This window comes from Mastomys coucha, unplaced genomic scaffold (assembly GCF_008632895.1).
Source record: "Mastomys coucha isolate ucsf_1 unplaced genomic scaffold, UCSF_Mcou_1 pScaffold13, whole genome shotgun sequence".
NCBI classification, from domain to species: Eukaryota; Metazoa; Chordata; class Mammalia; order Rodentia; family Muridae; genus Mastomys; species Mastomys coucha.
Window position 1 is genome coordinate 40811005 of NW_022196895.1, and position 27336 is coordinate 40838340.

The following is a 27336-nucleotide window of genomic DNA, read 5'->3' on the forward strand; positions in this document are numbered from 1 at the left end:
TCCATTATCATCAAAGGTGGGAACATGGCAGTGTTCAGGCAGGCATGGTGCAGGAGGAGCTGAGAGTTCTACATCTTCATCGGAAGGCTGCTAGAAGAACACTTGTCCCTGAGGTTTTTGAAACTCAATTGACATGATAGCAGTTGTGTATAAACTAAAATGGCAAGTCTAATTTAATTATAAAATTTTAGACTTTTGTAAAACTACAGAATGATACTTTACCTTGAGTGATTAATATAGTAGTGGCATTATGTTGCCTCAGTTAGATGTGATTGCCAGACAATACTTGTTACAAATTCTATGCTTTTTTGTTTGTTGTTTGTTTGTTTCCTTTTTCTTTTTTCTTTTTTTCTTTTGTAGGCATGGCAGAAAGCACGAAGTGATGGGTGGGAGCGAGCCTTTTGTGAAAAGAATTTTCTTTCACAAGCTACCATGGAAATCATTATAGGCATGAGAACACAGTTGCTTGGTCAGCTTAGAGCATCAGGTAAGAATTTTCTACATAGGACATCTGCTTTTACTTCATGTTTCCAGATTTATAGTGATGCCAGTCCCTGTTCTCCTTATTCCTGAGCTGATGTGTACACTTCTCTATCCTCTGTACTTTTGCTTATTAATAAAGTAAAATATTACACTGGTTATGTAAAACTATATGAATTATATGTGTAAAACTGTCTATAAAGTGTATAAACACGATCAGTATACCCTTTTGATACTGTTGGCAGAACAACTTTTAATTTTTGTTAATGATCAGTTTAGATATAATAAGTTGTTATATTTACTTTTGACTTTTCCAATCAGAACTTACTTAACTGTGAATTTAAGTGTGTGAGTGTGAGTATGTGTTTGTGTGTGTGTGTGTGTGTGTGTGTGTGTGTATATGTATTACACTCTTCATATAGGAATATGTGAATATAAAATTTTAAGTGATTAATATGGCTGCTGTATACATGTGGAACACTAAAATGATTGCTAATAGCTTGAAGGTATACAATTTTTCTAATGTTACTGTTTTCTTGTCTTTGAAGGGTTTGTTGTTTTTTAAGTAACATAGTTAACTGAAGTGATAACCATTAGTGTCCAAATCTGGTTTTATACGTTAGCCAAAGTATTAGAGGAGACAAGATAATTGAGAATTTGGACTTGTTTTAAATATGGGAAAATATGAAGGATTTTTAAAATTTAAGCATATGGCATGCATACTTAACTATACATTTGATGTCTGAGAAAATGAAAATATTGATAAAAGTCAAAAGACTGGTTTGGCTTTCAAGTTGTGAACTTGGAGAATGTTTATGGTAGGAGCTGTCTTGGTTTGATTTCTTTTGCTATGATAAAGACCATTATTAAAAGCAACCTGTGGAGAAAAGGGCTTATGTCAGCTTTTAGTTGTTACATCATTACAGGAAGTCAGGGCAGGAACTAGACAGAAGCTCTAGAAAAATGTTGCTTGCTGACTTGCTCTTCATCGCTTGTTCAGCCTGCTTTCTTACACCATCCAGAACTCCCTGCCAGGGATGGCACTGCCTAGAGTGGACTGGCCCCTCCCACGTCAATCAGCACTCAGGAAAATACCTCACAGATTTGTCTTCAGGCCAGATGGGGTATTTTCTTAAGTGAGCTTCCCTCTTCTTAGATGACTCTAGCTTGTCAGGTTGACAAAAACCTAACCAACACAGCAACTGATCAATGGCTTTACTGAAGAATGTGTATATAGAGCCAGGCATAATAGCCATTCACCAACATCCCAAATGCTCAGGATGATGAATAGGGGGTGGGCAGGTATCACTGAGGGTCAGTTTGGGTTACATATGATATATACTATTTCATCTAGCCTGAATAGATATAAACTTTGTTCTGTTAGTTTTTACTTCACACTTGCCAGAATGGATAATATTAGTTATAGAGATAGATATTGTTAAATTTATATGAAGTTACAATTTTTGTTGTCCAATGTCCATAAATGTTAAAGTGCCTTTTGCATAATAGAAAAGATTAGTGTACTCTTTTTGTCCACCTAGGTTTTGTTAGAGCACGAGGTGGTGGTGACATTCGAGATGTTAACACAAACTCCGAGAACTGGGCTGTTGTTAAAGCTGCATTGGTAGCAGGCATGTATCCTAATTTAGTCCATGTGGACAGAGAGAATGTAGTGTTGACAGGGCCAAAGGAAAAAAAAGTACGCTTTCATCCCACTTCAGTTCTCAGTCAGCCTCAATACAAAAAGGTAAACATTTTTAATGCTCTTAGACCTTATGCTAGTGAAGATAAAAATACTCCAACTACCTCTGCTTTAGCAAAATAATTTGGAAAATGTGTATAAGAAAATATTATATCTTAGAAATAGAAGAGGTAACATTGGAAAAGTAGTGAGGGAATCTGTATAAACCAAAACAAGGGCTTGCTTCAATTTTTGAGTACTAATGTACATTATGTTTTACTAAAGAACTTAAAGTATTCCCAATATTAAGGGATTAACTTCTTTCTTTCTTTCTCTCTCTCTTTTTTTTTTTAACTGTCTTAATAGATTCCTCCAGCCAATGGTCAGGCTGCAGCGATTCAGGCATTGCCCACAGATTGGCTTATTTATGATGAAATGACCAGAGCCCATAGAATTGCTAATATCCGATGTTGTTCAGCAGTGACACCTGTTACTGTCCTGGTGTTCTGTGGACCAGCAAGACTGGCAAGTAATGCTCTTCAGGAACCTTCTTCCTTTAGAGGTAAATGTAGTATGAAGTAGTAAAAATCGACATGAAAAAACTAAGCCAATATCATAAAAATACAAAGATTTGTGTGGTTTGTTTATAACATGAGACAGAAAATACTGAGTTATATTTGACATTGTGAGACAATTTGGAAATACAAAGGAATGTTTGATATAATGAGATAGTTAGGGAATACTAAGGTTTATTTGATATAGTGAGACAATTAGGAAATACTATAAGGCATATTTGGTATACTGAGACAGGAAATAGTAATATATTTCACTTGTGCTGAAATTTATTTTCAGTTAACAGATTGTTGGTTTATTTTTATTCATCTTACTGATGGGAAGATGTTTGTTTTCTACTTGAGTTTAGATATTATAAAGGTAATTTTTAAAAAGTAACTAATATTCTTATCTTTATGCAAATAATTTTGATATTATGGTTTTTTCTACTTATATATTTTAATTATTTTTTAATGCTATTACCTTTTACATTTTCAGGTTTTTTGTTATAGTAGGTTGCTGAATAATGATGCCCATTTTTATTTACTTTGAATGTTGGGGGTGTAAAAGAATATGATAAATGGACAAGTGTTGGGGGAATGTCAAGAAGATAGGTGTCTTCATATGTCACTTATTCTGCCTGTTCCTTTGAGGCAGGCTCTCCTTGAACCTGCAGCTTATGCTTTTTCAGCTAGGGTGGGAGCCAGCGAGGCTTCATGATTCTCTTGTTGGTAAAATACCCGGTTTGTTACTGTGTGTGCTGGGATCCTAACTCTGGTCATTGTGATTGTTCACTGAGCAGTCCTAACCATAGATCTGTCTCTCCAGCCCATGCTAAAGGAGTGTAGTAAAAAAACCTAGAAGCTGTGTACGTTATAAGACAAGAAGTCTTTTTAGATATGTTTAAGGTTGAGATGATTAGGAGATCCTAAGTGAAGTGATTTTAGAAGGCATTCTGTTGTGTGTATCTCTTAGATTTCAGGAGAGAGGTGTGGGAAGTACACATTTCAGAGCTATCAGATTATAAGAATTTTAAAGGCATGAGAAGGTTTTTAGAGAAGAGGAAAAAAGTGAATATGTTTTAAAAAAGAAATGGTTGGCTCTGTTAACTGTTACTTGAGTGAAAAGTTATAGACTGAAAATTATAAGTTGGGTTTTGGCAATTTGGCATTTATCAGTTGTCTTGTCAAGAGTAGTGTTAGTGACAGGCTCAGCGGAGATTGAGTTTCATGGAGCAAGAAGGATTGACATGATAGAACTCAGTATAGTAATCCACCGTTGTAATTGTAACACTTGTGTGGCAGAGGCATCAGGGGTGTTGGAAATTCAAGACCAGTCTGGTTTACACAGTTCTAGTTGGGGCTACACAATGAGGTACCATTTCAGCTCCTCACCCCCTGTCCCCCAAAATATCATGGCAGGTAACTCCAAAGAGAGTAGCTATGGGAGTTTTGATTCATTGCCACAGTTCCTTCTTTTTATTTATTTAATAATTTCCTTGGTTTACAATTTATCAAATAATTACTTATAAAAGCATGTAAATGTTATGGCTCTTCCCTGTATTCAGGCCATCCACAGTAAGCTCTTAGTTAGTTAGTTAGTTAGTTAGTTAATTTTAAAAAAATTAAATGTTTCCTTTGCATTCTTTTTAAGAGATAAATCTTACAGTTGTTTCTTATTGAGTTGTTTATTTCATCTTTTACCCATTTACTCAATTTAGATATTGCTATTTTCTATAAAACTTAAATTATATTTTAATTTTTTATGACTACTATGTTGTTTGCCCACAGGTTTCCCATCCCTTCTGCTGTACTTTCTTCCCTCTCCCTTAAAGCTCTTTTCTTTTTCCTCCCAGTCAGATAGGCTCTGTTCTAGCTTCCAGGCCTTTGCCCATATTCAGTGTCATCTAGATAGACACATTTAATAGAAGATAGGATCTGCTTGGTTAAAGTTTGGATTTACCTTGCATAACATGTTTTCCAGTTGCATGGATTTTCCATGTTTCTCTATGTTGGAGCAACTTCCATTGTATTTATGTACCACATTTTCATTGATCTATTGATGAATATCTAGGCTGATTCCACCTCCTTGCACATGTGAAAAGAATAGATAAACACATAATAACACGGCTCTATAGTAGAATACAAGGAACTTTGGGTCTATACATATGGTTGGTATAGCTGAGTGTATGTTAGTTCTGTATTAGCTTTTTGAGATGCCCACACACTGATTTCCACAGTGGCTTTTCTAGATGAGGTCTTCTCTTTTTATCCAACATTGCCAGCATTTATTGTCTTTGTTTTTAATTTTTCCTTTTGTTTGACAATGGCCATTCTGACAAGGATGAAATTGAATCTCAGTGTAGTTTTAATTTGCATTTCTTTGGTGGATAGATGTAAAGTGGTTAGTGCTTGCTTTGTTTTTTTTAATTATCATTTTATTTGTTTACTTTTCAAAGGTTATTCCCCTTCCCAGTCTCCTCGCCATTCCCCTCCACCCTCCTCTACCTCTCCTACCATAGGTGTGTGGGTTTATTTCTGGATCTTCAATTCTATTTCATTGATCTACCTGCCTGTCACTGTACCAATACCATACAGTTTTTATCACTATTGCTCTGTAGTACAGCTTGAGGTCAGGGATGGCGATTCTACCAGAAGTTCTTTTATTGTTGAGAATAGTTTTTGCTATCCTGGAATTTTTGTTATTCCAAATGAATTTGAAAATTACCCTTTCTATCTCTGTGAAGAATTGAGTTGGAATTTTGATGGGGATTTCATTGAATGGGTAGATCGCTTTTGGTAAGGTGGCCATTTTCACTATGTTAATCCTGCCGATTCATGAGCATGGGAGATCTTTCCATCTTCTGAGGTCTTCTTTGATTTCTTTCTTGAGAAACTTGAAGTTCTTATCATATAGATCTTTCACTTGCTTGATTAGAGTTGCACCAAGATATTTTATATTGATTGTGACTATTGTAAAGGAATTTTTTTTTCTCAGCCCGTTTATCCTTTGTGTAGAGGAAGGCTACTGATTTATTAATTTTATATATCCAGCCACTTTGATGAAGTTATTTATTAGCTGTAGGAGTTCTCTCGTAGATTTGGGGTTGCTTATGTATATACTATCATAACATCTGCAAATAGCAGTACCTTGACTTCTTCCTTTCCAATTCGTATCCCTTTGACCTCCTTTTGTTGTCTAATTGCGTTGGCTAGGACTTCAAGTACTATACTGAATAAATAGAGAGAAAGTGGGCAGTCTTGCCTTGTCTCTGATTTTAGTGAGACAAGTTTCTCTCTGTTTAATTTGATTTGGCTGTTGGTTTGCTATATATTACTTTTATTATATTTAGGTATGGGCCTTGAATTCCTGATCTTTGCAAGACTTTTAACATAAGGGGTGTTGTATTTTGTCAGAGGCTTTTTCAGAATCTAATGAGATGATCCTGTGATTTTTTTTTTTTGAGCTTGTTTATATAGTGAATTATGTTGATGGATTTCTGTATATTGAACCATCCCTGCATCCCTGGAATGAAGCCTACTTAATTATGAATGATGATTTTGATGTGTTCTTGGATTCTGTTTGCTAGAATTTTATTGAGTATTTTTTTGATATTCATAAGCGAAATTGATCTGAAGTTCTCTTTCTTTGTTGGGTCTTTGTGTGATTTAGGTACCAGTGCAACTCTGGCTTCATAGAATGCATTGGGTAGTATTCCTTATGTTTCTATTTTGTGAAATAGCTTGAGAAGTATTGTTATTAGGTCTTCTTTGAAGGTCAGATAGAATTCTGCACTAAATCCATCTAGCCCTGGGCGTTTGTTTGTTTGTTTGTTTGTTTGGTAGACTTTTAATGATTGCCCTGTGGTCCGGGTGTTGGGGTGGGAGGGAGCGGGGAGTATTTGACCTGTGAGCCTGGTTGTGATGGACCTTCTGGGAGTGAAGCTGTCTCTGGGTGTGGGAGGAGGTCTAGAGCACCTGCTCTGCCCTGGGCCAACTTGTAGGGTACAAGGAATTAGTGCTTGTTTATGTTGCTTCTTTTGAGAACTTTGTTCAGATCATTGGCCAATATTGATTGACAGGGGTTTGCTTTTTTGCTTAATTTTTCCATTTATTTATTTTAGAAATTAAGTTCTTCTGATGGCTGTTGGTTAGTTTTGACAATTTGTTTTGCTGTGCAGAAACTTTATGTAATCACATTTGTCAGTTGCTGAGGCTTTTTTCCTGTGCTATGGGGACTTTGTTCAGGAATTTGGCATATGTCTTGGAGTGTTTTCCCTGTGATTTTCTTTAGCATTCTAAGTGGTTTTTGTTTGAAGTTAAGGTCTTTGATCTAGTTTAAGTTAATTTTCATGCAGAGTGAGAGATACATATCTAATTTCATTCTGCAAGCAGATAACAAGTTTGTAAGTACTATTTGTTGTACTTTTCTTCCCCCACCTATGGGGTTTGATGGGTTTTTGTTTGTTTCTTTGTTGCTGTTGTTGTTGTTACTTTTGTCAAAAGGTCGTGACCATAGCTGTTTGGGTTTATCTTCTGGCATCTGTGGCATCCATTAGTCATCAGTTACATGTCTGTGTTTGCATGAGTACCATGCTGTCTTTATCACTATGGCTTCATGATATAGTTTGATGTTGAGTAGCATTCAGATCTTCAGCGGTGTTCTTTCTGCTTAAAGCTGCTTTGTTACCCACCTTTCATTGTTTTGTTTTGTTTGTATGTGTATATATTTCTATATTAATTTTAGGATTTTTTTTTTAGTTTAGGTCTGTGAAGAATGTCTTTGAAATTTTGATAGAAATTGTATTGAATCTATACATTGCTTTTAATAGTCTAGGCATTTTCACAAGCTAATCTTGCCAACCTTGGGAAATGACTTTATAGCTTTAAAGCTTTTATCCTTTTCTAGCACATTTTAAGTTGTTTAGATTACTGTATATTCAGATTGATTAATCTTACACTGTTTACTTTCAGAGCCGAGAAATGTAATTCATTTGTTGCAGTGATATTGTTTTTGTTTTCTCTAATTTAATTTTTAAGATTTATTTTTCTCAGAGAGGTAGATTTGAGTTAAAGTATTTTCCCTCCCCTTTTGCGAGTTTTTCTCCTTTATCTGCACTACTTATTAAATAGAATTTATGTATCATTTTTCTAGAATGCTTAAAGATACCTCTTAAATTTGGAATCTTTAAGCTTTGGGTATATTCTATATCTTCTTCAATGTAAGTATTAATTACATTTCCACTGTACCCTCATTTAGTATTTTTGTTTAGCAATAAAATTAGTATGTTAGTGAAAGACCTACCTGTAATGCTTCGCTGCCCTTATATTGCTAAAATATCCTTTGATAATGGTCCCTGTTTTTAAAATTCAGTAGTTGACTTGTATTCCTCTTTGAATGCAACAGCTCTTTTTTTTTTTCATTTTAATTAATGTTTTCTTTCAGAAAGTTCAGTATGTTGTATTTTTCTGTACTCTGTATTCAGTTCAGCAGTACCTCTTGGTAACTGTCATAAAGATGGGCATATTTTTGGAGTGTCTTCTTCCTCCATAGGTTCTGGGCATCAAACAAGGCTTGTGCAGTGCTGAGAATCTTGTTGGCTCGTATTTTATATATTTAGATTAAGTTTATATTCTGTTCGATTAGATAAACTTCCCACATGAACTCTTAGACTGTATGGAGAATTATCTGTTCTACTGCTCTCTGCCATTTTGCAATATTAGATAAAGTGGTTAATTTTTCCTGTGTGTTGTGCCAGCGGACGGCATTCCCAATGACAGCAGTGACAGTGAGATGGAAGACAGAACTACTGCCAATTTGGCTGCTCTGAAACTTGACGAATGGCTTAACTTCAAACTAGAGCCAGAGGTAAGGTGCTTTGTAATAGGACATAAATTTCTTTTATCTAATATGAACTAAGATAGCATATTAATATTTTTATCTTCAATATTGATCTTTTAATATTAAAAAATACTTATGACTTGGTCTTCAGTTTTCATAGACCCCCTCATGCATTCTCTGCCACATCATGTTTTTCTTCTGTCAAAGGATGTAAAACAACACAGATGTGGCCCAGTATCTATGTGTGGCTGTTACCTCATTTGATTTTTGCTGCTTAATTTGGGTAAATTTTTTTTTTTTTAAAGCTTGTATCTTTTTCTGCTTGATTTTTATTTATCTATATGAGTACACCTTTGCTGTCTTCAGACACACCAGAAGATGTCGTCAGATCCCATTACAGATGTTTGTGAGCCACTATGTGGTTGCTGGGAATTGAACTCAGGACCTATGGAAGAGCAGTCGGTGCTCTTAACCACTGAGCCATCTCTCCAGCCCCAATTTGGGTAATTTTTAACAAAAGATATTCTTCAGTCTACGGTCAGGGTGCTGGTGAGAGTTATTCCTTTTACCAGATGACACATTAAACCTGTGTCCTCCATAGTGAAGAATGGTGTGTCCATACATGATGGAAAGCTGAAGGCCAAAGGAGATAGACTCCATCTTTCAAACCTTTTCAGAAGTATGTCTAGTCATTGTCCTTCCTGAAGGTCTCATCATCCAATACTGTTGCATTGTTTCAGGGTGATTTTTTTAGAGGGATCAAAACCATCTAAGTAATATTTTAGTATTTATTGATATATAAAATCTTGAGTATTGAGTACGAAGTACCATTTATTTTTACTGTTTCTGGAGAAAGATGTGAGGTCATTTTCTTTTTTCCTAACTGAATTGGAAGAGATACATTTTTGTTAGTCATATTTAGGATTTTTTTTGACACAGCCTTTTGTTATTGTAGCTCTTTTTTTTTTTTAAATATTCTCTGTTCATTTTGGGGGACAACTACTGTGAGTAGTCAGCACGGGGTAGGTTTACTCTCTTAACCATTGCTCTATTTATTCATGTATTTACCATGTGAGCATACTGCAGTCTCATTCCCATTCACACCAGTCAAGCTTCATTTGCCAAAGGCCACCGTGCACTTCGTGTTACATGCCAGTCTGTCTTGGATAATCTTGCTCTCATACTCGGTGCTGCTGTACACCAGCTCCCTTTTTAATCCTGCCTCCATTTTTTCCTCCTCAATCCTGCTCCAAATTTTTTGTCTTAATTGAAGTCAGCCCTTTTTTATTCTTCTCTGCCTTTGTAGTCATTTCTTTACATTTTAGGTGCTTGTGCTTTAAATTTTCTACTTCTGTGTGCCTTGCACTTGTCTTCACTCTCACTCTGCACAATTTCTGCTAACTTTATTTCTGTGTATAAATTTAGAACTGACAACACTTATGACTTTCAAGTGTGTCATAGACCTTCTTGTGCATCTGTTTGCCTCCTGACTGTCACCATTTGGACGGTTTGTAGATGATATGAATAGACTAAGCTCATCTTTCCTTATTTACCTTACTTAAGTGCTTCTTCAGTATTAACCACACACACCACCTGCAGCATTTACTTTAAACAATATTTGCTGTTTTGTTTCCTTCAGTAGTGCCTAGAATATGATGGCTAAAATTTTCACTTATGCAATAGAATGAATGAAATGAAAAAAATTGTATAAACCATAACTAATGTAAAGAAATGTCTTACATATGTATTACACATTTTGCTTCTATTTGAATTGATTATAGGCTGCCAGTTTATTGCTACAGCTCAGACAAAAGTGGCATAGCTTGTTTTTACGCCGAATGAGAGCACCATCTAAGCCTTGGTCTCAGGTGGATGAAGCTACCATACGAGCAATTATAGCTGTCTTAAGCACTGAAGAACAGTCTGCAGGGCTACAGCAGCCGTCTGGGATTGGCCAGAGGCCAAGACCCATGTCTTCAGAGGAACTCCCCTTGGCTTCATCTTGGAGATCCAATAATAGCAGGAAAAGTTCAGCTGACACTGAATTTGCTGATGGATCCACTACTGCAGAAAGGTGAATCTGCAATTTTTGTTAGATGGGTACATTTTCTCCAGGACAGTGAGTTCTTTATACTGTTTCATAATCATATATAACATAGTGTATGTGAAAGATCACAATAAAATGGAGTTTATTAAAGATATTTCTTATAGGTACTAAGGGAATATGAATGATTTTAAGCAGGTACTTATGATTTAATAAGGCTAGTCCTTCAGGAAAACACTGAAAATGTTGCATAACCAGAATTCATAAATTTAAGGCCTCTTTGGAAGATAGCAAATTCTAAAATCTTAGTGAACATATGTCAGATGACATTTTTCCTAGACGCCTAGTTGGCATTGCTGTTTAAAGAGCAGTTCATTCTAGCAAAACTGCAATTTTCCCACTTGCCAGAAGTTGTAGATTTATTTAAGCCCAGGGTTTATACTAGATAGGGTGTTAAGGATTTGTTTTGGTTTGGTTTGGTTTTTGTTTGTTTTTAACATATCGCTGTATAGAGCATTTATACAGTAATATGTTTTGGAAGAGCCTAGGTCAGTGCTCCTGTGAGATGCCCAGCACATTGGGCTTGCCTTTTTCCAGATTACATCATTCAGTCTTATACTCTGTTTGTTCTCTGTGAATTAATAGTTAGCTCTCATGGTTTGATTATATCCCTTGTTTTTACAAGAGTGTTTTTAGATGGTATTATAAAAGCCTTACACTGCAGCCAGAGTATACTGCCTGAGATTGTACCACACAGTACACACACTATACATTTTTTAAAAATTTAAAAAAAAAATCTTAATTAAAAAATGATCTATTTGTAGTATTTATAGAATTTTAAAATGCTCTTAGAGTTCATCTAAAATAACCTTTTATTTATTTTTTTAAAATATTCAACTCATTACTTTTATATAACATTCAAACCATAGCAATTACCACATGTAATTTTTCCATGTAAACCTGGAATGTAAAAAGAGAACAATTAAGATAACCTTTTAATTTAACAAATAATTTAAAGTTCAGAGACATGTACAGGATTATATGCTAGATAATTGTCAGTTATTGTTGTTCTAATATATAGATCTCTGTCTGCTCTAGTCCAGTATTCATCCAATGCTAGTACAGTATCATATTTAGTTGTGTTTTATACAATACCATTTCTGATTTTTCAGAATGTGATTTACTTCATATTTTATGAATGTACCCTACCTATAATTTGTAGACTTTTGGGGGGGTGTTGGGGGGTATGCGTGTGTGCAAATGTCAGAAATTGAATTTGGCAGCCTAGTTCCGAGATTATAGATGTGCTACTGAACCCAGCTTTCTATCTTTTTCCCAGGGATAGAATTCAGATCCTCATGATTGCATGGTATATCAGTTTCTTTTATGTTGCCATGATAAAATACTTGAAAAAATATTGATACATGACAAAATACTTAACAAAATATTGATAAAATACTTGACAAAAGGCATCTTGCCCATCCTGTTGGAGAAGACATGGCAACAGGGAGGAAAGGCCTGGCAGGCATGGAAACAGGAACAGGAAGTTAGCTGCTCACGTTTCATCAAAGAACAAGAAGTATAGTGAGGAGTAAAGCCTCAGAGCTTGCCTCTGGTGGCTTACTTTTTCCTGTAAGGCTCCAGCTGTTCCTGAACAGGATTACTAGCTGGGTACCAGTGGTCAAATTTAAGAGCCATCAATGACATTTTACATTCAAACCACAGCATACAATAAGCACTTTACTAACTGAGCTGACTTTTCACCTCTCAACTCTTTCTTATTTCTGAATTTGTATTTCATTTAGTTACTCATTGATGCTGGGAATCAAACCCAGGACCTTACGCAGTGCTATATCACTAAGTTACACTCTTAGCCCATTTTTAATTTTTGATGAATAATAGAAAATGAATTTTCCTTAAAAATGTTCCATACATTGTATGTCCTTGGGATTTTGGATGGAAATAGCATTTTCTTTGTTTTATAAACTTATATATAACTGACCTGTGCTTCTTCTTGCTCAAGAGTACTGATGAAATCTCCATCTCCAGCCTTACATCCACCTCAGAAGTACAAAGACAGAGGAATCCTACATCCTAAACGGAGCACTGATGACCGGTCAGATCAGTCATCTGTGAAATCCACAGACAGCAGCAGTTACCCAAGTCCTTGTGCTAGCCCCTCTCCTCCGTCCTCAGGAAAGGTAGGGCAGCCACAGTCTGCAGTAAGGAGCAGGTTTGCAGCATCTTTCACAGATGTAGTTATACAGAATTATAAGTCATGTGTCTTTGTAACTGGGCTGTGTTCTAAATACTAACACTATATTTTAATCTAACTGATTATTTATTGATGGCACATATGATGCAGCCTAGTTTTTCTTCTTTATATCTCTAGAAGTTTTTAGTTAAACAAGAATACTACCTTGATATTAATTTTGTTTTATAATTCTTTCAAGTGTTTTCTGTGGTTCAGTGATTATTTTAAACACATTAAAAAGTATAACACAAAATATAGGAAACAGAAATTTTTCATATGGGATTGGAAACTGCCTTTTAAAACTTGTGAATGGTTTCACATGTTCAAATGTGTTTCTTTTTACTCATGGTACTGATATATGAACAAGAGTATGATTGTGAGTTCCTTAGTTTTGTTCTGATGAACAATATCTGCTGAAAACTTGCTAAATAAGAAGAAAGCACATTTGTATTCTCAGGTTTTATTTTGTGTGTTGGGCATATTTTAAACTCCTTTACTAAGGTGTACTCTCTTCAAAGCACTTACTAGTTTATGGGTTATTGAGATGACTGGGGCGGGGGAGGCAGGGCGGAGGGCTTCCCGCCAATCCTCCTGACTTGAGTTGGATTCCTGGGACCTGATGATTAAGAGAGAGAATGGAGTCCCACAGGTTGTCTTTCTACTTTTACATGAATGTGCTTGATATGAGCATACCCCTCCTCACACATATAAGTAAATACATGTAATAGAAAAATTATCAGTTTAAACTGAACAACTTAGTGATTTTGGCAAATGTATGTAACTATGTATTCATACCATAGTTGATACCAACATTTCTATTACCTTAGTACTCCAGTAATCAGTACTCATTTTCTTAAATATCTTGTATGTAGGATCGTACTTTTTGTGTCTATTTTATTTTACTTAATGCAGTGCTTTAAAATTCATCTATACTGTTGAACGTAACAATTCTGTTTTTCCCTGAGTAGTATTCCATTGCATGGACATGCTACAGTTTTTTGCCCATTTTATCAGTTGATACGGACATTCGAGTTATTTTACTTTGTATTTCTACTAAAGGTGCTGTAATAGTTGAGTACAGCCTTTGTATGTAGAAGTCTTTATTTTTTTAAATTTGGGGTTGAATACCTAGGAATGGGGTTGTAGGTTATATAGGTTTTTATAAGAAAATCCTGCACTGCTTTTCAAAATGCCTGTACTAACATTTTTGCAACAATCTGTAAGTATTTTCTTTGTTCCATACTTACCACCCTTTTATTTTACAATGAAATCATTCTGCATTTTCCAGCTGTGTAACAATGTTCAGTATCACTTGTGCTCACATGCCTTTCTGTATACAGCCACTGGTGAATTATCTGTAAAAATATTTGTTATTTTTATGCTATTTTTATTGGTTATCTTTTTAAAAATTAAGTTATAAGAACTCTGTATATATCTAGGATATTTGTTTTAGCGTGCTTTGCAGCTTTTCTCTTTTAATTTGCAATTTGCTTTTGTAACCTTTTTTTGAAGATCGGCTATTTATAGCATTGTTTGTCTGTTTTGAGACAGAGTCTCACTGTGTAGTCCTGGCTGGCCTTCAACTTGCTATTTAGGGCAAGGCTGTCCTTGATCTCACAGAAATCAGACTGCTAGTGTTGGAGTTAAAGTCAAGTGTTATGCCCATCTGTTTCTAGTTTTGATTGAATCCTTTTCCTCATTTTTCTTATGATTTGTATGTTTTGTGTACTGAGAAATTTTTGGATAATCCAATGTAACAAATATAGTCTACTTCCTTTCAGGAATTTTACAATTAGAGCTCTTACATTTAGATATGTGATACTATTTCAAGTTAATTCATATGATATGTTTAGGAGGGTTTTTTATTATTACTTATATAATTATTCTAGCATCGTTTTCCAAAAAGATCACCCTCCTCTTAAATTATTTTGGCAAATTTGTTATATTTTGATCATAAATATCTGATCTTTTTATTTGACTCTACTGAGTCTCATTGATAATTATTTTTCTTTTGTCAGTCATACACTGACTTGAATATATAGACTATGAGACTTTTATTTATTTATTTTTTTCATTTAGTTTTTGTTTTCTGACCTGTCACTTTTCCTCTTGAATAGCTGTGATTGTATCTTCATGCCTGTTTGATGGACTGCTATCAATAAGTGTAATATCTATTTTTGTTGTCAGTGTTGATCATGTTATTCAAGTATCATTCAGTGCTCTTTTTTCTTGTGTTACTTTTGTAGAGTTTTGAAACCAGATATAATGGTTTAAATGAGAATGACCCCCATAGGCTCATATATTTGAATGCCTAGTCACTAGTTGGTAGACTGTCCAATACTTTTTACTTTCTATAATTTTTTTCTTTTTCAGTTTGATTTCTGTTTATCCATTCTCCTCTTATTTCTCTAGCAAGGGCCTATAATAGAATGTTGTGTAAGTACTGAGAAAAGTACCATTGCCCTGATCTTATCAGGAAGACATTTAATTAAGTTTCACCATTTGATGCACTATAACTGCTAACATTATCTTTAGGATCTAGTTTCTTGGTTTAGATTATGAATTATGTTCAGTATTCTTTCTACATATTCTGTCTGAATCACTTGTCTGTAGATGGTAGATTTTGCTCATTTTCTGACATTTTTTTATTTGTCTTAAGTGTTCTATTGCCTTGAAGAGACACTGTGACCATGGCAACTCTTATAAAAAAGAAAACAATTATTTGGGGTTTCTTACAGTTCAAAGGATTCGTCCATTATGGTGGAGACCATAGTGGCAAGCAGGAAGACCCAGGAGTTCTACATCTAGGTCCCCAAGCAGCAGACAGAGATACTGGGCCTGGCTTGAGCTTTTGAAACCCCAAAGCCCACCTCCAATGTGACATACTTCCTCCAGTAAATCCATCTTGCTCCAACAAGACCACACTTTCTAATACCTGTCAGGTAGCACCACTTCCTAATGACTAAGCATTCAAATACATGAGTCTAATGAGGGCCATTCATATCCAACCACCACAGTAATTCATGCATGCCATCCTTTTTGTATATTGCTGGATTTGATTTTTTTTTAATCAGAATGTATGTTGTAAGGGATTGTTGCTATAAATGTTGTTCACAAGGGATATTATTCAGTACTTTCTTTTTCTTGTGTTACTTTTGTAGAGTTTTACAACCAAGTGTAATGGTTAGAATGAGAATGACCCCCCACAAGTTCATATATTTGAATGCCTAGTGAACTGTTCTGCTGTGAAGAGACACCATGACCAAGGCAACTCTTAAACAAGAAACCATTTAACTGGGGACTTGCTTACAATTTCAGAAGATTTAGTCCATTATGATCATGGTGGGGAACATGGTGGCAGGCAGGCATAGTACTGGGGTAATAGCTGAGAACATTATTTCCTGTACCAAAGGGAGCTTGAAAAAAGAGAGAAACTGGGCCTGGCATGGTTTTTTTTTTTTGTTGTTGTTGTTGTTTTTTTTTTTTTGTGTGTGTTTTCTTAAACCTCAGAGTCCATCCCCAGTGACACATTTCCTCTAACACCTTCTAATATAGCTAATCCTTCTCAAACAGTCTATCAACTGGTGACTAGGCACTCAAATATATGAGCTTTGGGGGGTCATTCTCATTCAAACAATTGCACCTTGTTTTAAAGCTCTACAAAAATTTAAAACTCTACAAGAAAAAAAAAAGAGTACTGAATAATATCCCTCATGAACAACACCGACAACAAAAATCCTTTATAACAGAATTGGTATTATGTTGTATTATTTTCTCTTTATGCTTGTGGTAGAATTCACTAATAAAGACATTGTGAAATTTAATTATTTTTAAGAATTTTATATATTCTATCCCTCAAACTCTCTACTCCTACAATTCCTATGACCACACCACTCCCTCTCAAATTCATGATCTGCTCTTCTATAATTATTGTCACACATATATACACATATACCTATATGTACATATCCTATTATGGTAGAGTTGACCCATGTGGTATTGAATGACGTATTAGGAGCTTTGTTCATGTGAAAACTGACCTTTCTTTTTCAGCAGCCATTGATTGCCTGTAGCACTCTATCTAGAGACAAGGTCTTGCAAAATTATCCCCCTCCCACATAGTCATGTGAGCATTTACTTTCTTTATTCAGATCTTGGTTAAGTAACCATACTGTTGAAATTTCATGGGTATGGAAGATTCTCTCTTATGTCTATAAGACAATATCTATCAACTGGCACCCTGGTCTGTATTGAGAATTTTGGTTTCTAAAAACACTGAAATATGGGAATATGTTTTTGTTTTAATCCCAAGTATGGGGATATGGGGTTGTTTCACAGCATTTACCTAGTGCTCTAGCAGAGACATGATTATGCCAGTTCAAGATAGTTTCTGTAAGTGTGTGATGTTTTGAATTCTGGGGACTTTTCAGAGGATATACAAATGCTAGAACTTTAATAGAAGGGGCTGGTTGGGTAGTTGGTGATTGGAAGCTGTTGGTTGTAGTTTGTTATGGTTTGTCAAGTAGTCATGTGTGAAGAGACAAAAGGAAGAAATTAGATATACTGACAGTGAAAATCAAACTTTCCCCAAGAAACTCAATCCCTAGTCACCAGGAAAGTTGTTCCCTTTCCCCTCTAACCTTTTTTCTCTCCTACCTAGTATTAGGGAGTTGATAGGGTGGAAGAAGACGGGTAGAGAAGGGTGAAAGATAACCCACCAAGTAGCCAAAACTCTGGCTACACTGGTCCCCTGTTGCTCTTAGTATATTTCTGCCCCTTCTTCAGTGATGTTCCCTGAGCTTTAGGTATAGGGGTTTGTTAAAGTATCTTTCATTCTCCTGATTTGTCATCTTGGAGGCTTACTGGGGAATAAGCTCACCCTCTATAGTTCTTCCTGAGCTCTGGCTGGGTGGTTCAACTTAGCTGTCCTGGCTCAAACTCCTCTCCAAACTGTATTGATTCAATCTGGCTTCTCTCAGTTTTTCCTGAATTGCTTTGCTTGGCCTCAAACAAACTCTAGTAATCTGTTCTGATCTTCTGGCTTTTTCTCATTCTCTGGCTCATTCTGTCTTCACCCATGTCTAACTTGTTCTCTTTCTGCAATCTATCTGTCTCGTAAAACTGCCTCCTCTCTTTCTGCAATGGTCTCTCTTAAGTAGCCTCTCTTTCCTCTCTGTTCTTGTGAGAGTTTTGCTATAACTAGAAAGTTTTTTACCCTAGTAAATAACACAATCTTGAGGTTCATTGTGTGATCAAATATCCTGCAAGAGGGGTTGCATTGTATATATGCCATTTGGGACTGCAACTCCCACAGTTAGTTATTCTTTGCATTATGACCAATTGTGAATTTCTACAAAAGCCTCTGACTGATGCAAAAAGTTTCTTTGATGTTAGGTGAGCCTTGCCTTTATTTGTGGGTGTAAAGGATAAGTATTCAGAATACAGGAACTATTGATGGGAGATGTACTGACATTTTCATTTCTTAGTGTATAATATGTTTTTTCCTTTAGCTGTGTTTAAGATTTTCTTCTTAATCATTGTTTTTGAGGAACTGGAGTTTGATAATGCTTCCTATGATTCTCCTTTTCAATTTATCAGTAATTTCTGTCTGTTTTTTTTTTTAATCTAAGTCTATCATTTGTTCACTATTTCTCATATCTACCCTTTCTTCCTCTTTGCTGGAGCTCTTGCTTGGTATCTATGTATGTATCTATATCTGTACATGTGTGTATAAGATCACTCAGTATTTCATAGTTCGCTTTTTATTTTCTTTCTAATCCTTTCTCCCTCTTGGCTTCATTTTAGGTAATTCTATTGCTATCTCTTCTGTGTAAATTTGGTCGTTATTCTTTCCATCCCCATGCTCCCAGAATAAGATTCAATATATATTTAAAATACCTTGGCCATATAGCTAGACTCTGCTCTGATTAGATCATAATGTAAAATAACATATTTATTTTAATCTACATTCTGCCTTGTGGCTGGTTACTTATGCTCAGGTACCATAAGTCTGTCTCATCACATTTTCTGGGGCAAATCTCCTGCATCTGGCACTATTGCAGAATTCTTTCTACCTCCTGAATATTACACCTCCTATTTCCTACTTAAGCCATAGGCCATCAGATAATTATTGACAAGTGCCACATCCATAGAGACAAAAGATATTCTCTCTATACCCTTCATTCAATGATATCTTTATTTTGAGAAGGTAAACCATTCATTTTTTGTAATGTCATTATTTGCAGTTATTATTTTTTATTATTTTCTTTATTTACATGTCATATATCTCCTTTCCCAGTTTCCCCTCTGAAAAAAATAAATAAAATAAAATGAAATAAAACAAAAAACAAAAAAAAAACCCTGTTCCCTCCCCGCTCCCTCTGCTCACCAGCCCACCCTCTCCTACTTCCTGGTCCTGGCATTCCTCTATACTGGGTCATAGAACCTTCACAGGGCCAAGGGCCTCTCTTGCCCTTGATGAGTGACTGTACTCTTTGGTTGGTGGTTTAGTCCCTGAGAGCTCTGAGGGGACTGAGCACAGGGTCCCCAATGAAGGAGCTTGAGAAAGGACCCAAAGAGCTGAGGGCTTTGCAGTTATTACTTTATGGCTCAAGGTTTCACTTGTGTCTTTAGTATCACCTGCTATTTAAAAATAACACTTTTTATGGTATTCATGTTTTTTTTTTATCTTCTAAAACATCAGTCCCACAATTTATAATAGGTATTTTACCATTCTTGTCTACTGTCTCCAAAACCTGCTATGTGAGTCTGCTTGTATTTTTTTTCCTAGTTATAGATCCTACCCTTTATTTTCTTTGTTTTTTCTTATAAATTTGTTTGGTGGCTAGGTTTTCGTGTGTGTGTGTCTGTGCATGTGTGTGTGTGTGTGTGTGTGTGTGTGTGTTCCTTTAAATAGTGCTAGATTGTCTTCTACTATCTATGTTAATTAACAATTAGTTTAATCCTTTTTTACCTTTTAAAAAATTATTTGTATGTGTGTGTGCATGTGCATATACATGCTTGTGCATGTGTGTACGTATATGCCAAGGCAACTGTATGGACATCAGAAGAGTCAGTTCTCATCTTCCACCGTGGGTTCCAGGGATCCAACTTACGTTATCATGTTTTCTTGGCAAGCACTCTAACTTGTTGAACTACCTTGCCAGTTTAGTCCTTTCGAGGTTTGATTAAAAGAAGTGCTACAGTAGGTTCCAAGAAGTTTTTATTCTGTTACTAGTTTCTTTCTACTCCTAGGTTTGACTCTTGTAAGGACAAGTACACTATGTATTCATAAGGTGCCTGCTCTGGCTGAGCATACCAAGTATTCCCAACCATTGTGAATGGGGATACTTAGTGTGCTGTTTTCCTTCTGGTCTTGCCTACTCTCAGCACATTTTGTCTGAAGTATTGATTAGGTCTGTGCCTAGGCACTCACGTTTGGGCGTTCTTCTATAGCTCCTTTGGAACTCTGTGCAGCTCATGTTTACATTGCTGTACCTGTTCTAGTCACTATGGTGCCTAAGCTTTAGTCTCTACAACTCAGTGAGATTTCTAGACTGTTCCATTTTGCCAACTTAAAATTGTCTTCAGAGATTAAACTGGAATAATTGTAGTTTTGTTTTCAGATTTTTATGAAAAACATTTTATGAAAATTCATTTTAAGTGTAAATTAAAATCAATAAAGTTACTTTCTTGGTACAGTGCATTTTAGATGCTTTAGAAATAAATGCTTCTTTTTGGCTTTTTGATTAAGCCATGAAAAGGTTTAATTTGCATTTGTTGGATTTGGTAACATTTATTTGTCTATCAAGATGTTATTTATGAGAGCCTACTGTCTTTGAAAGGTCAAATTATCTTTCAAGAACTTATACATTCTTTCATAGGGCTCAAAATCTCCTTCACCAAGACCAAACATGCCTATTCGTTACTTCATAATGAAGAGTAGCAACCTGAGAAACCTTGAAATTTCTCAACAGAAGGGTATCTGGTCAACAACCCCTAGTAATGAGCGGAAGCTAAATCGAGCATTTTGGGAGAGCAGCATGGTTTACTTGGTATTTTCTGTTCAAGGATCTGGACATTTCCAGGTGAGCCATTCTGAATCAATAAAATGGGTTTTGTTTTGCTTGTAAGTTACACTCTTAAGTTCAGAGAAAAACCAAAACCAAAGCCTAGCTTTCCATTGTATTTGTGTCCAATAAAATTTTATGAAATGGGACTTGTGGTGAGGTCTGTTTCACATTTCTTCAAGGGGCGATAGAACCTCTTTACTTTAACTCGCTAGGTTGTTTCCAGATGAGTAGTTTTTCCTTCTGACAGAAAATTTGGATCTGTTAGTGGATTAAATGCAAGAACCTTTGCCTTTGTAAAATGTTTATGTGGACTGGGAATGTTATTGACAACAAAAAGACCATGATTCTTTTTAGAAGAAATTGAAATTATGGTATGTTGTATGGGTGTTTTGCCTGCACATCAGTCTGTATAATGTGTGCATGCAGTATCTGTGGATATTAGAAGAGGAGGGAGTCAGATCCCCTGGAACTGGAGTTACAGGTGGTCATGAGCCACCAGGCAGGTGCTGGGAATAGATCCCAGGCTCTCCAGAAGAGCAGCTAGTGCTCTGCATCACTGAGCCATTGCTATCTCCGAGACATTTTCTTAACATTAATTTGAATTTATGTATATCTGAACTTGCATACTATTAAATTACTTCATAGTTATGGTATTTATAAATAAAAATTACAGGTTTGCTTATTATATTTTTATATAATAAATACTGACTTATAACTGTTGATACATTACAAAGAAACTGTTAATATTTGAAATTACATTAGACTAGAATTGGCTTATCTTCCAAAATTTGATAAAGCAGCTCTTATGGTTCTTGGTAAATTTGCATTATTTTAATAGTGTATCTTTTCTTTAAAATTTTAAAAAAATTATAATAACCCTATTAGATAAGTATAGATATTTTAATATATCTTTGCATCCACCCTTTCCCCTCATTTTTATACAGGGATTTTCTAGGATGTCTTCTGAGATAGGAAGGGAGAAGAGCCAGGACTGGGGATCAGCTGGACTAGGCGGAGTATTTAAAGTGGAGTGGATACGCAAAGAAAGCCTTCCCTTTCAGTTTGCACACCATTTACTCAATCCTTGGAATGACAACAAGAAAGTACAGATAAGCAGAGATGGGCAGGTATATACAGGCATCTTAACATTTTTTTTCTTTTGATTTTGTTTTTGTTCTTGCTGTTGTTACAGCTCAAAGGAGAAATGTATAAATATGAATTATAGATACCATTATGCACATGAGCAAAGTGGTTGTGGTTTATAAAAAAACATAAAAACGTGCTTCCAGATGCCTTATATATACTTTAAACATTTTGCTAAGTTTTGTTTCTTGTTGTATGAAATCTTTCATAAGTCACTTCATTGGGTTTTTGTTGTCTAATGGCACATGTGACCAAACAGATTACTATCCTGTGGTCATTTGACTGAAGTCTCAAACTGCTAGCACTGTCAGTTTCCTTGTTGTTTAAGCATATTATATAAATATTATAATAATTTAGTTGCTTGCTTTCTTTCAGGATCCTTTGCTCTTTTGATGCTACCTTTTATACATTTAAAGTAGTAGCATGATGAGAATTAACAAACTGTATCAAAATGCCATGCTGGCTGCATTGTGGAATCTGTTCTTATCAACAGTACAGTGAGCTCTTGGTCCCAGTTTACATGCAAGGAAGCATATTCCACAGTTAGCTTTACCAAAATTACATTCAGATAATTTATTTGAAGCATTGTGGCTTACTTCAAACTACCCTGGAGAAAGAGTTGAGTCCTTTTATGTACTTTTTAGTGGTATCATACATGCCACGGGAGGACAAAAAACATGGCCTTCTTTTTATTCATGTTCTGATAATTTATTAATTTTGATTTAAAGTTAAATAATTTCTAAGGTAAGATTAGGTAGTCACTTAAGATGCTTTATTTCGGGGAGAAAGCCTCAAAACATCTTAATATTCTACGTTTCAAACCTTTAGAAATTCAAATTGAGTGTTCTTGTTGAATCTCCACTTCAAATAAAAGTTTATTGTTTCCATCTATACAGAATTCAGAGATTAAGTGGAAATCTTTTGCTAGTTCATTACAAAAAGTGTGAGATTTTCACATTAAGTAGAATTCTACATTTAAATGTTGACTCTATAAAAGCAGAGAATTAGAAATAGTATTTACCACTTAATATTAGCAGACCTGACTTTGTAAAGGTGAAATTTAGAGTGATTTTTCTGCCTTTTGTCTACATGTGTTTTTACTGATTAAAAAAAAAATCAGGTCAGATATTTTTTTAATGTTTATTTTCTCTTTTGACTTATCTAGGAGCTAGAACCTCAAGTTGGGGAACAGTTGCTCCAGTTATGGGAACGTCTTCCATTGGGAGAAAAAACGACATCTGATTGACATTCAGGTAATACAATATTTGGTTTGAACACTACTTCCAGCATTTTTTATCTTTAGGATGACTTTCAGAAGATTATTTACCTTTTTTTTTTAAACTTTTTCAGAACTCCTGGCTGTGGAAGAGCATTATGCCTATTGTAGCTACAGAATGCACTGATTTTCTGAAAACCTTGATGAAGTGTTGTATGCCATGAGAGGGTTTGTAGCTAGAGTATTTCTTCAGAATCATCATCTTCATATAAAGGAAAATATAATTTAAATTTTTCTATTGTTTTTTTAGGAAATTATTATATAATGTTTGTTAATTATCTGTTTCAGATGAACAAAATAGCAATTTTGGTATTTGATACAACAGCACTTAATTTAATTTAATTTGAATGTAAACATTTCTTTAAAATATTCAGTTAATGACTGTTGATGCCAAATTCTTTTCTTTTTGCTTTTTCCAGACAGGGTTTCTTTTTTTGTGTAGCCTCAACTGTCCAGGAACTAGCTCTGTAAGGCCAGGCTGACCTCAAACTCACAGATAGCTGCCTGCTTCTGCCTCCTGAGTGCTGGAATAAAGGCTTGCACCACCACTGCTTGAGATACCAAACTCTTATTGTTGACTTTTTGGTTATGAGCCTATCCTTTAATGGCTGCACCATCTCTCCAGCCCTACTGTTGACTTTTTAATTCAGGAAAGGCATAAATACATCAGTACATCTAAGAACCTTTCTGGAAGAGTCAGCTCTTAGTTTTATCATTAAAAAAACAACCAACACACTAAAAATTTAAGTCATCTCTTAACAGAACTAGTATACATAAGGGCTATTCATTGTTATTTTTAACCTGAGATACAGTAAAGAAAACAGAAGGAGTGCTATTTTTCTCTGATTACAGGATGAGATAAAATCTCAAGAAAGGTAATTTCTCTCTACTTTTGATGAGATCAGTGCTTAATTTCATTCCTAGTCCTGTCTCTTTTAACCTTATGTACAATATACCCATTCTTTTCTTCCTATTAAGCAACCTTCACATAACTATTACTATTATGACCTTTTTATTTTGCCACAGGAACCCAATTTAAAATAACTAAAATTTATGGAAATTCATGCAAGTATGAATTTAAAAAATGCTCAGTGGTTATTGATAGCTTGGTTATTGTATATCTTTGAAACTAAAGCTCACACAACCCATAATTCTTCATGTCTTTTTCCATTTATTTTTTTAATCTTTTTCTCTCACCTATTTAATGTAAATGGGACAAATGTCCCATTTTTCTAAGTCTGTGTTAATGCTAAGTCTCATGTCTCTTTACCATGGCAGAGTTACTTTCTTTAATGTCTTTACCACCATTGGTTACAGGTTTTCTTTGAGACTCTTTGAAGATAAAGTAGAAGTGCAAGACAAAACATCAGACATGTCTTTGCTACTGAGCTCTAAATAGAGCATGCTTGATAGTTCTTATCATAGCATTTGAAAATGAATTTAATTTAAAGCTGAAAAGAAAACAAATGTCTGGTTCAGTATTTGACGGCAAAGATGTGAAAAATCATGGACTGGCATGAAGTCTTGAGAGCTCTACTTTCTCTGAGAAGCTGTATTGATGTATTGCTTTAAGATACCAGCTATAACTTTTGCCTGTATTAGAAATTTTGATATATAATACATATATATATGATATATGAATGCATATATGTATACACACACTCACCCCATTCATTCATACACTTTGAGACATACCTGTAAAGCTGAGCCAAAGTGAATTATGCTTCACTGTATGTGTATTACATTTCTTTTGAAACTTAGAATTTTCCTGATAATGTATACTTTTTTAAGGTATATATGTAGAGGTTTTCAGCATTCTAAATTTGGAAGAACTTTTAAAGAAATAAAACTTGTTTAAATGTTCCTTGTTTTGTAATATCTAGCCTTGTAAATAAATGATGGGTTTGTTAGTAGAGTGGATAAAATTTGAATGTAATAAAAATAGTATCCTTGAAGAAATGAATTTTAAATATACTTATCAAATGAAATACTATGAAGTTACTCAGATCTTGTAAACCATATCCTTTCACCCTCCCATGTAGCAACACTTTAAATTTCTTATAATCACAGTCATTTTGGGTTTTTTGTTTGAAACTTGCATTAGACACTTCTGATATAAGACTAAAGTAGCCATAACTAATAATATTTTCCAAGTTGTCATTGAGTTTCCGTTACCTTGAAGAATATCCATACACATGTCAGTAACCCTCTTTCAGTGGCAAAAAATGTGAAGAAGTATTTAGTATAAAACCTTTAAAATACTTTAGCAGAAAATTGGTTGACAATTAACTATTTGAAAGTAGAGGTTTATACCATATTGAAACTTTTTGAATATTGCAAAGAGTACCTTGTCTTCAAATGCTAGTAGTTTTCCACCTAGCAGACATGAAGTACTTTGCCAGGTACCACTTTCCCATATCTTTGTAGTAAATAGTACCTGAGAAAACCGATATTCATCCATCCTTTCATTTTTGAGAGAATTAAAAAATTCATTATTATTAATTCACTGGGACCAGTTAATGACCCTTTATTGATATTTATTTACTAGATTTTATAATAGTATACTAGATACATCAGCTAGAGTTTTTCTGCTTAAGAAAAGCTTATATGCTTGAACATGATGATTCTGTGTAGCATAACACAATTAAGTCAATGTAGATTAAGTGCTAAAGCATATGAGGAGGATGGTTATTGAAAACTTAATTGTTAAACTTTCTCTTTTTAAATTTTTACTTATGTGTATCTCTGTCATGTGCGTGAAGGTGTCTGTGGAGTCCAGAGGAAGGTACTAAATTCATTGGAATTGGAGTAGGAGTTACAGGCAGTTGTGAGGTACCCAAATGAGGATGTAGGAACCAGATTATAATCCTCAGAAAGTGGTTTTGGCCTCAGCCATTTTTATAGTCCCTATATTTGAGTTCCTTTAAGAACTTATAGACTTTGTAAAATAAATAGGGAAGACAGTTAAAACTGAAGCAATAAGTTGGGAAAGAGCAAAGTATTGTTCAGAGTTTATACCTTATAGTAACTATCTGCTAAAATACTAGGCAAGAATTTTAGGTGAAATGGATTTGTTTAAAAAAAAAAAAAGCTGAGAAGTAATAAAGCCAAAAAAAATTGAACTTTATGTGAGTATAAAGATACCTATTAAAAAGAAAGCTTCAGGATCTGATTGATCTATCAGTAGTTCTATAGTAGGGCTCACAAACTTGCAAGTTTAATAGATGCTTTGGACATTGTTAATTTTGCTGAAGCAGGCCACTACAACCAAAGATACTATTTTGGATGTATGCTTTAAAGTTTGTATGACATCAGCCTGAAATATTCATTTAACTAATCTTGCATAGTAAAGCATCACAGATGTGATTATACTAAAAAGTATAATTTAATGAAGTACTGACTTTGATATGAAAAATCTCTTGGTACATCAGAAAAGAACTTTGGATTTTAATTATAATGTCAATACAAAGTGTGAAAATAGCAAATTGTTTAAAAATTCTCACCTCAAACTTTTACCTGTACAGATTGGAAATAATATTTTCAGCATCTCTCACAGGATCATTGGAAGGATCAAATAACACATTATAAAACTATAAATACACCAGCCCACCTCCAGCCCCTAGGGATTCTGCCTTTTGTTGTAGACCCTGTGTCGTCCTGTTCTTTGCCATTGTTTCTTTCAGTCTTGTCTTCTAGCCCATCTCCATTCCTTTCTGATACTGCCCCACAGAAACAGTCTCTTCCTGGGACCCACAGCCATCACACTTGGCTAGGACCCGGAGAGGACAACAGCAACCAAAGAATGTGACACCAACTTAACAAAGCAAGATGAAGTATCTATGCCAAGAAATACTTCAGATGTCATAACTCCAGGTGCCTAGAGAGCAGTGTGAAAACACAAATATTAACAACCAAGACAGCAAACTACCTCCAGAAGCTAGCAATAGGCCCTGAGAAGAGCAATTTAGTTTCTAAAGCAGAAGAGGACTCCAA

General features: G+C 35.0%; 1 protein-coding gene across 3 annotated transcripts in view; it reads left to right on the forward strand.

Annotated features, from left to right (window-relative positions):
* Positions 1-25331, forward strand: part of Ythdc2 (YTH domain containing 2) — a 62239-nt gene extending 36908 nt beyond the window's left edge. For 2 of the 3 annotated variants that reach the window (XM_031365615.1, XM_031365616.1), the window contains 10 exons: positions 361-487; positions 2022-2227; positions 2528-2723; positions 8472-8581; positions 10336-10628; positions 12622-12799; positions 20736-20939; positions 21869-22051; positions 23233-23320; positions 23418-25331. In XM_031365615.1, the coding sequence (XP_031221475.1) occupies positions 361-487; positions 2022-2227; positions 2528-2723; positions 8472-8581; positions 10336-10628; positions 12622-12799; positions 20736-20939; positions 21869-22051; positions 23233-23313 (1578 nt within the window). In that variant the 3' untranslated portion in view covers positions 23314-23320; positions 23418-25331. The remainder of the gene's footprint in view (positions 1-360; positions 488-2021; positions 2228-2527; positions 2724-8471; positions 8582-10335; positions 10629-12621; positions 12800-20735; positions 20940-21868; positions 22052-23232; positions 23321-23417) is intronic. The other variant, XR_004117257.1, reaches the window with a different exon arrangement.
* Positions 25332-27336: the final 2005 nt, after the last annotated feature.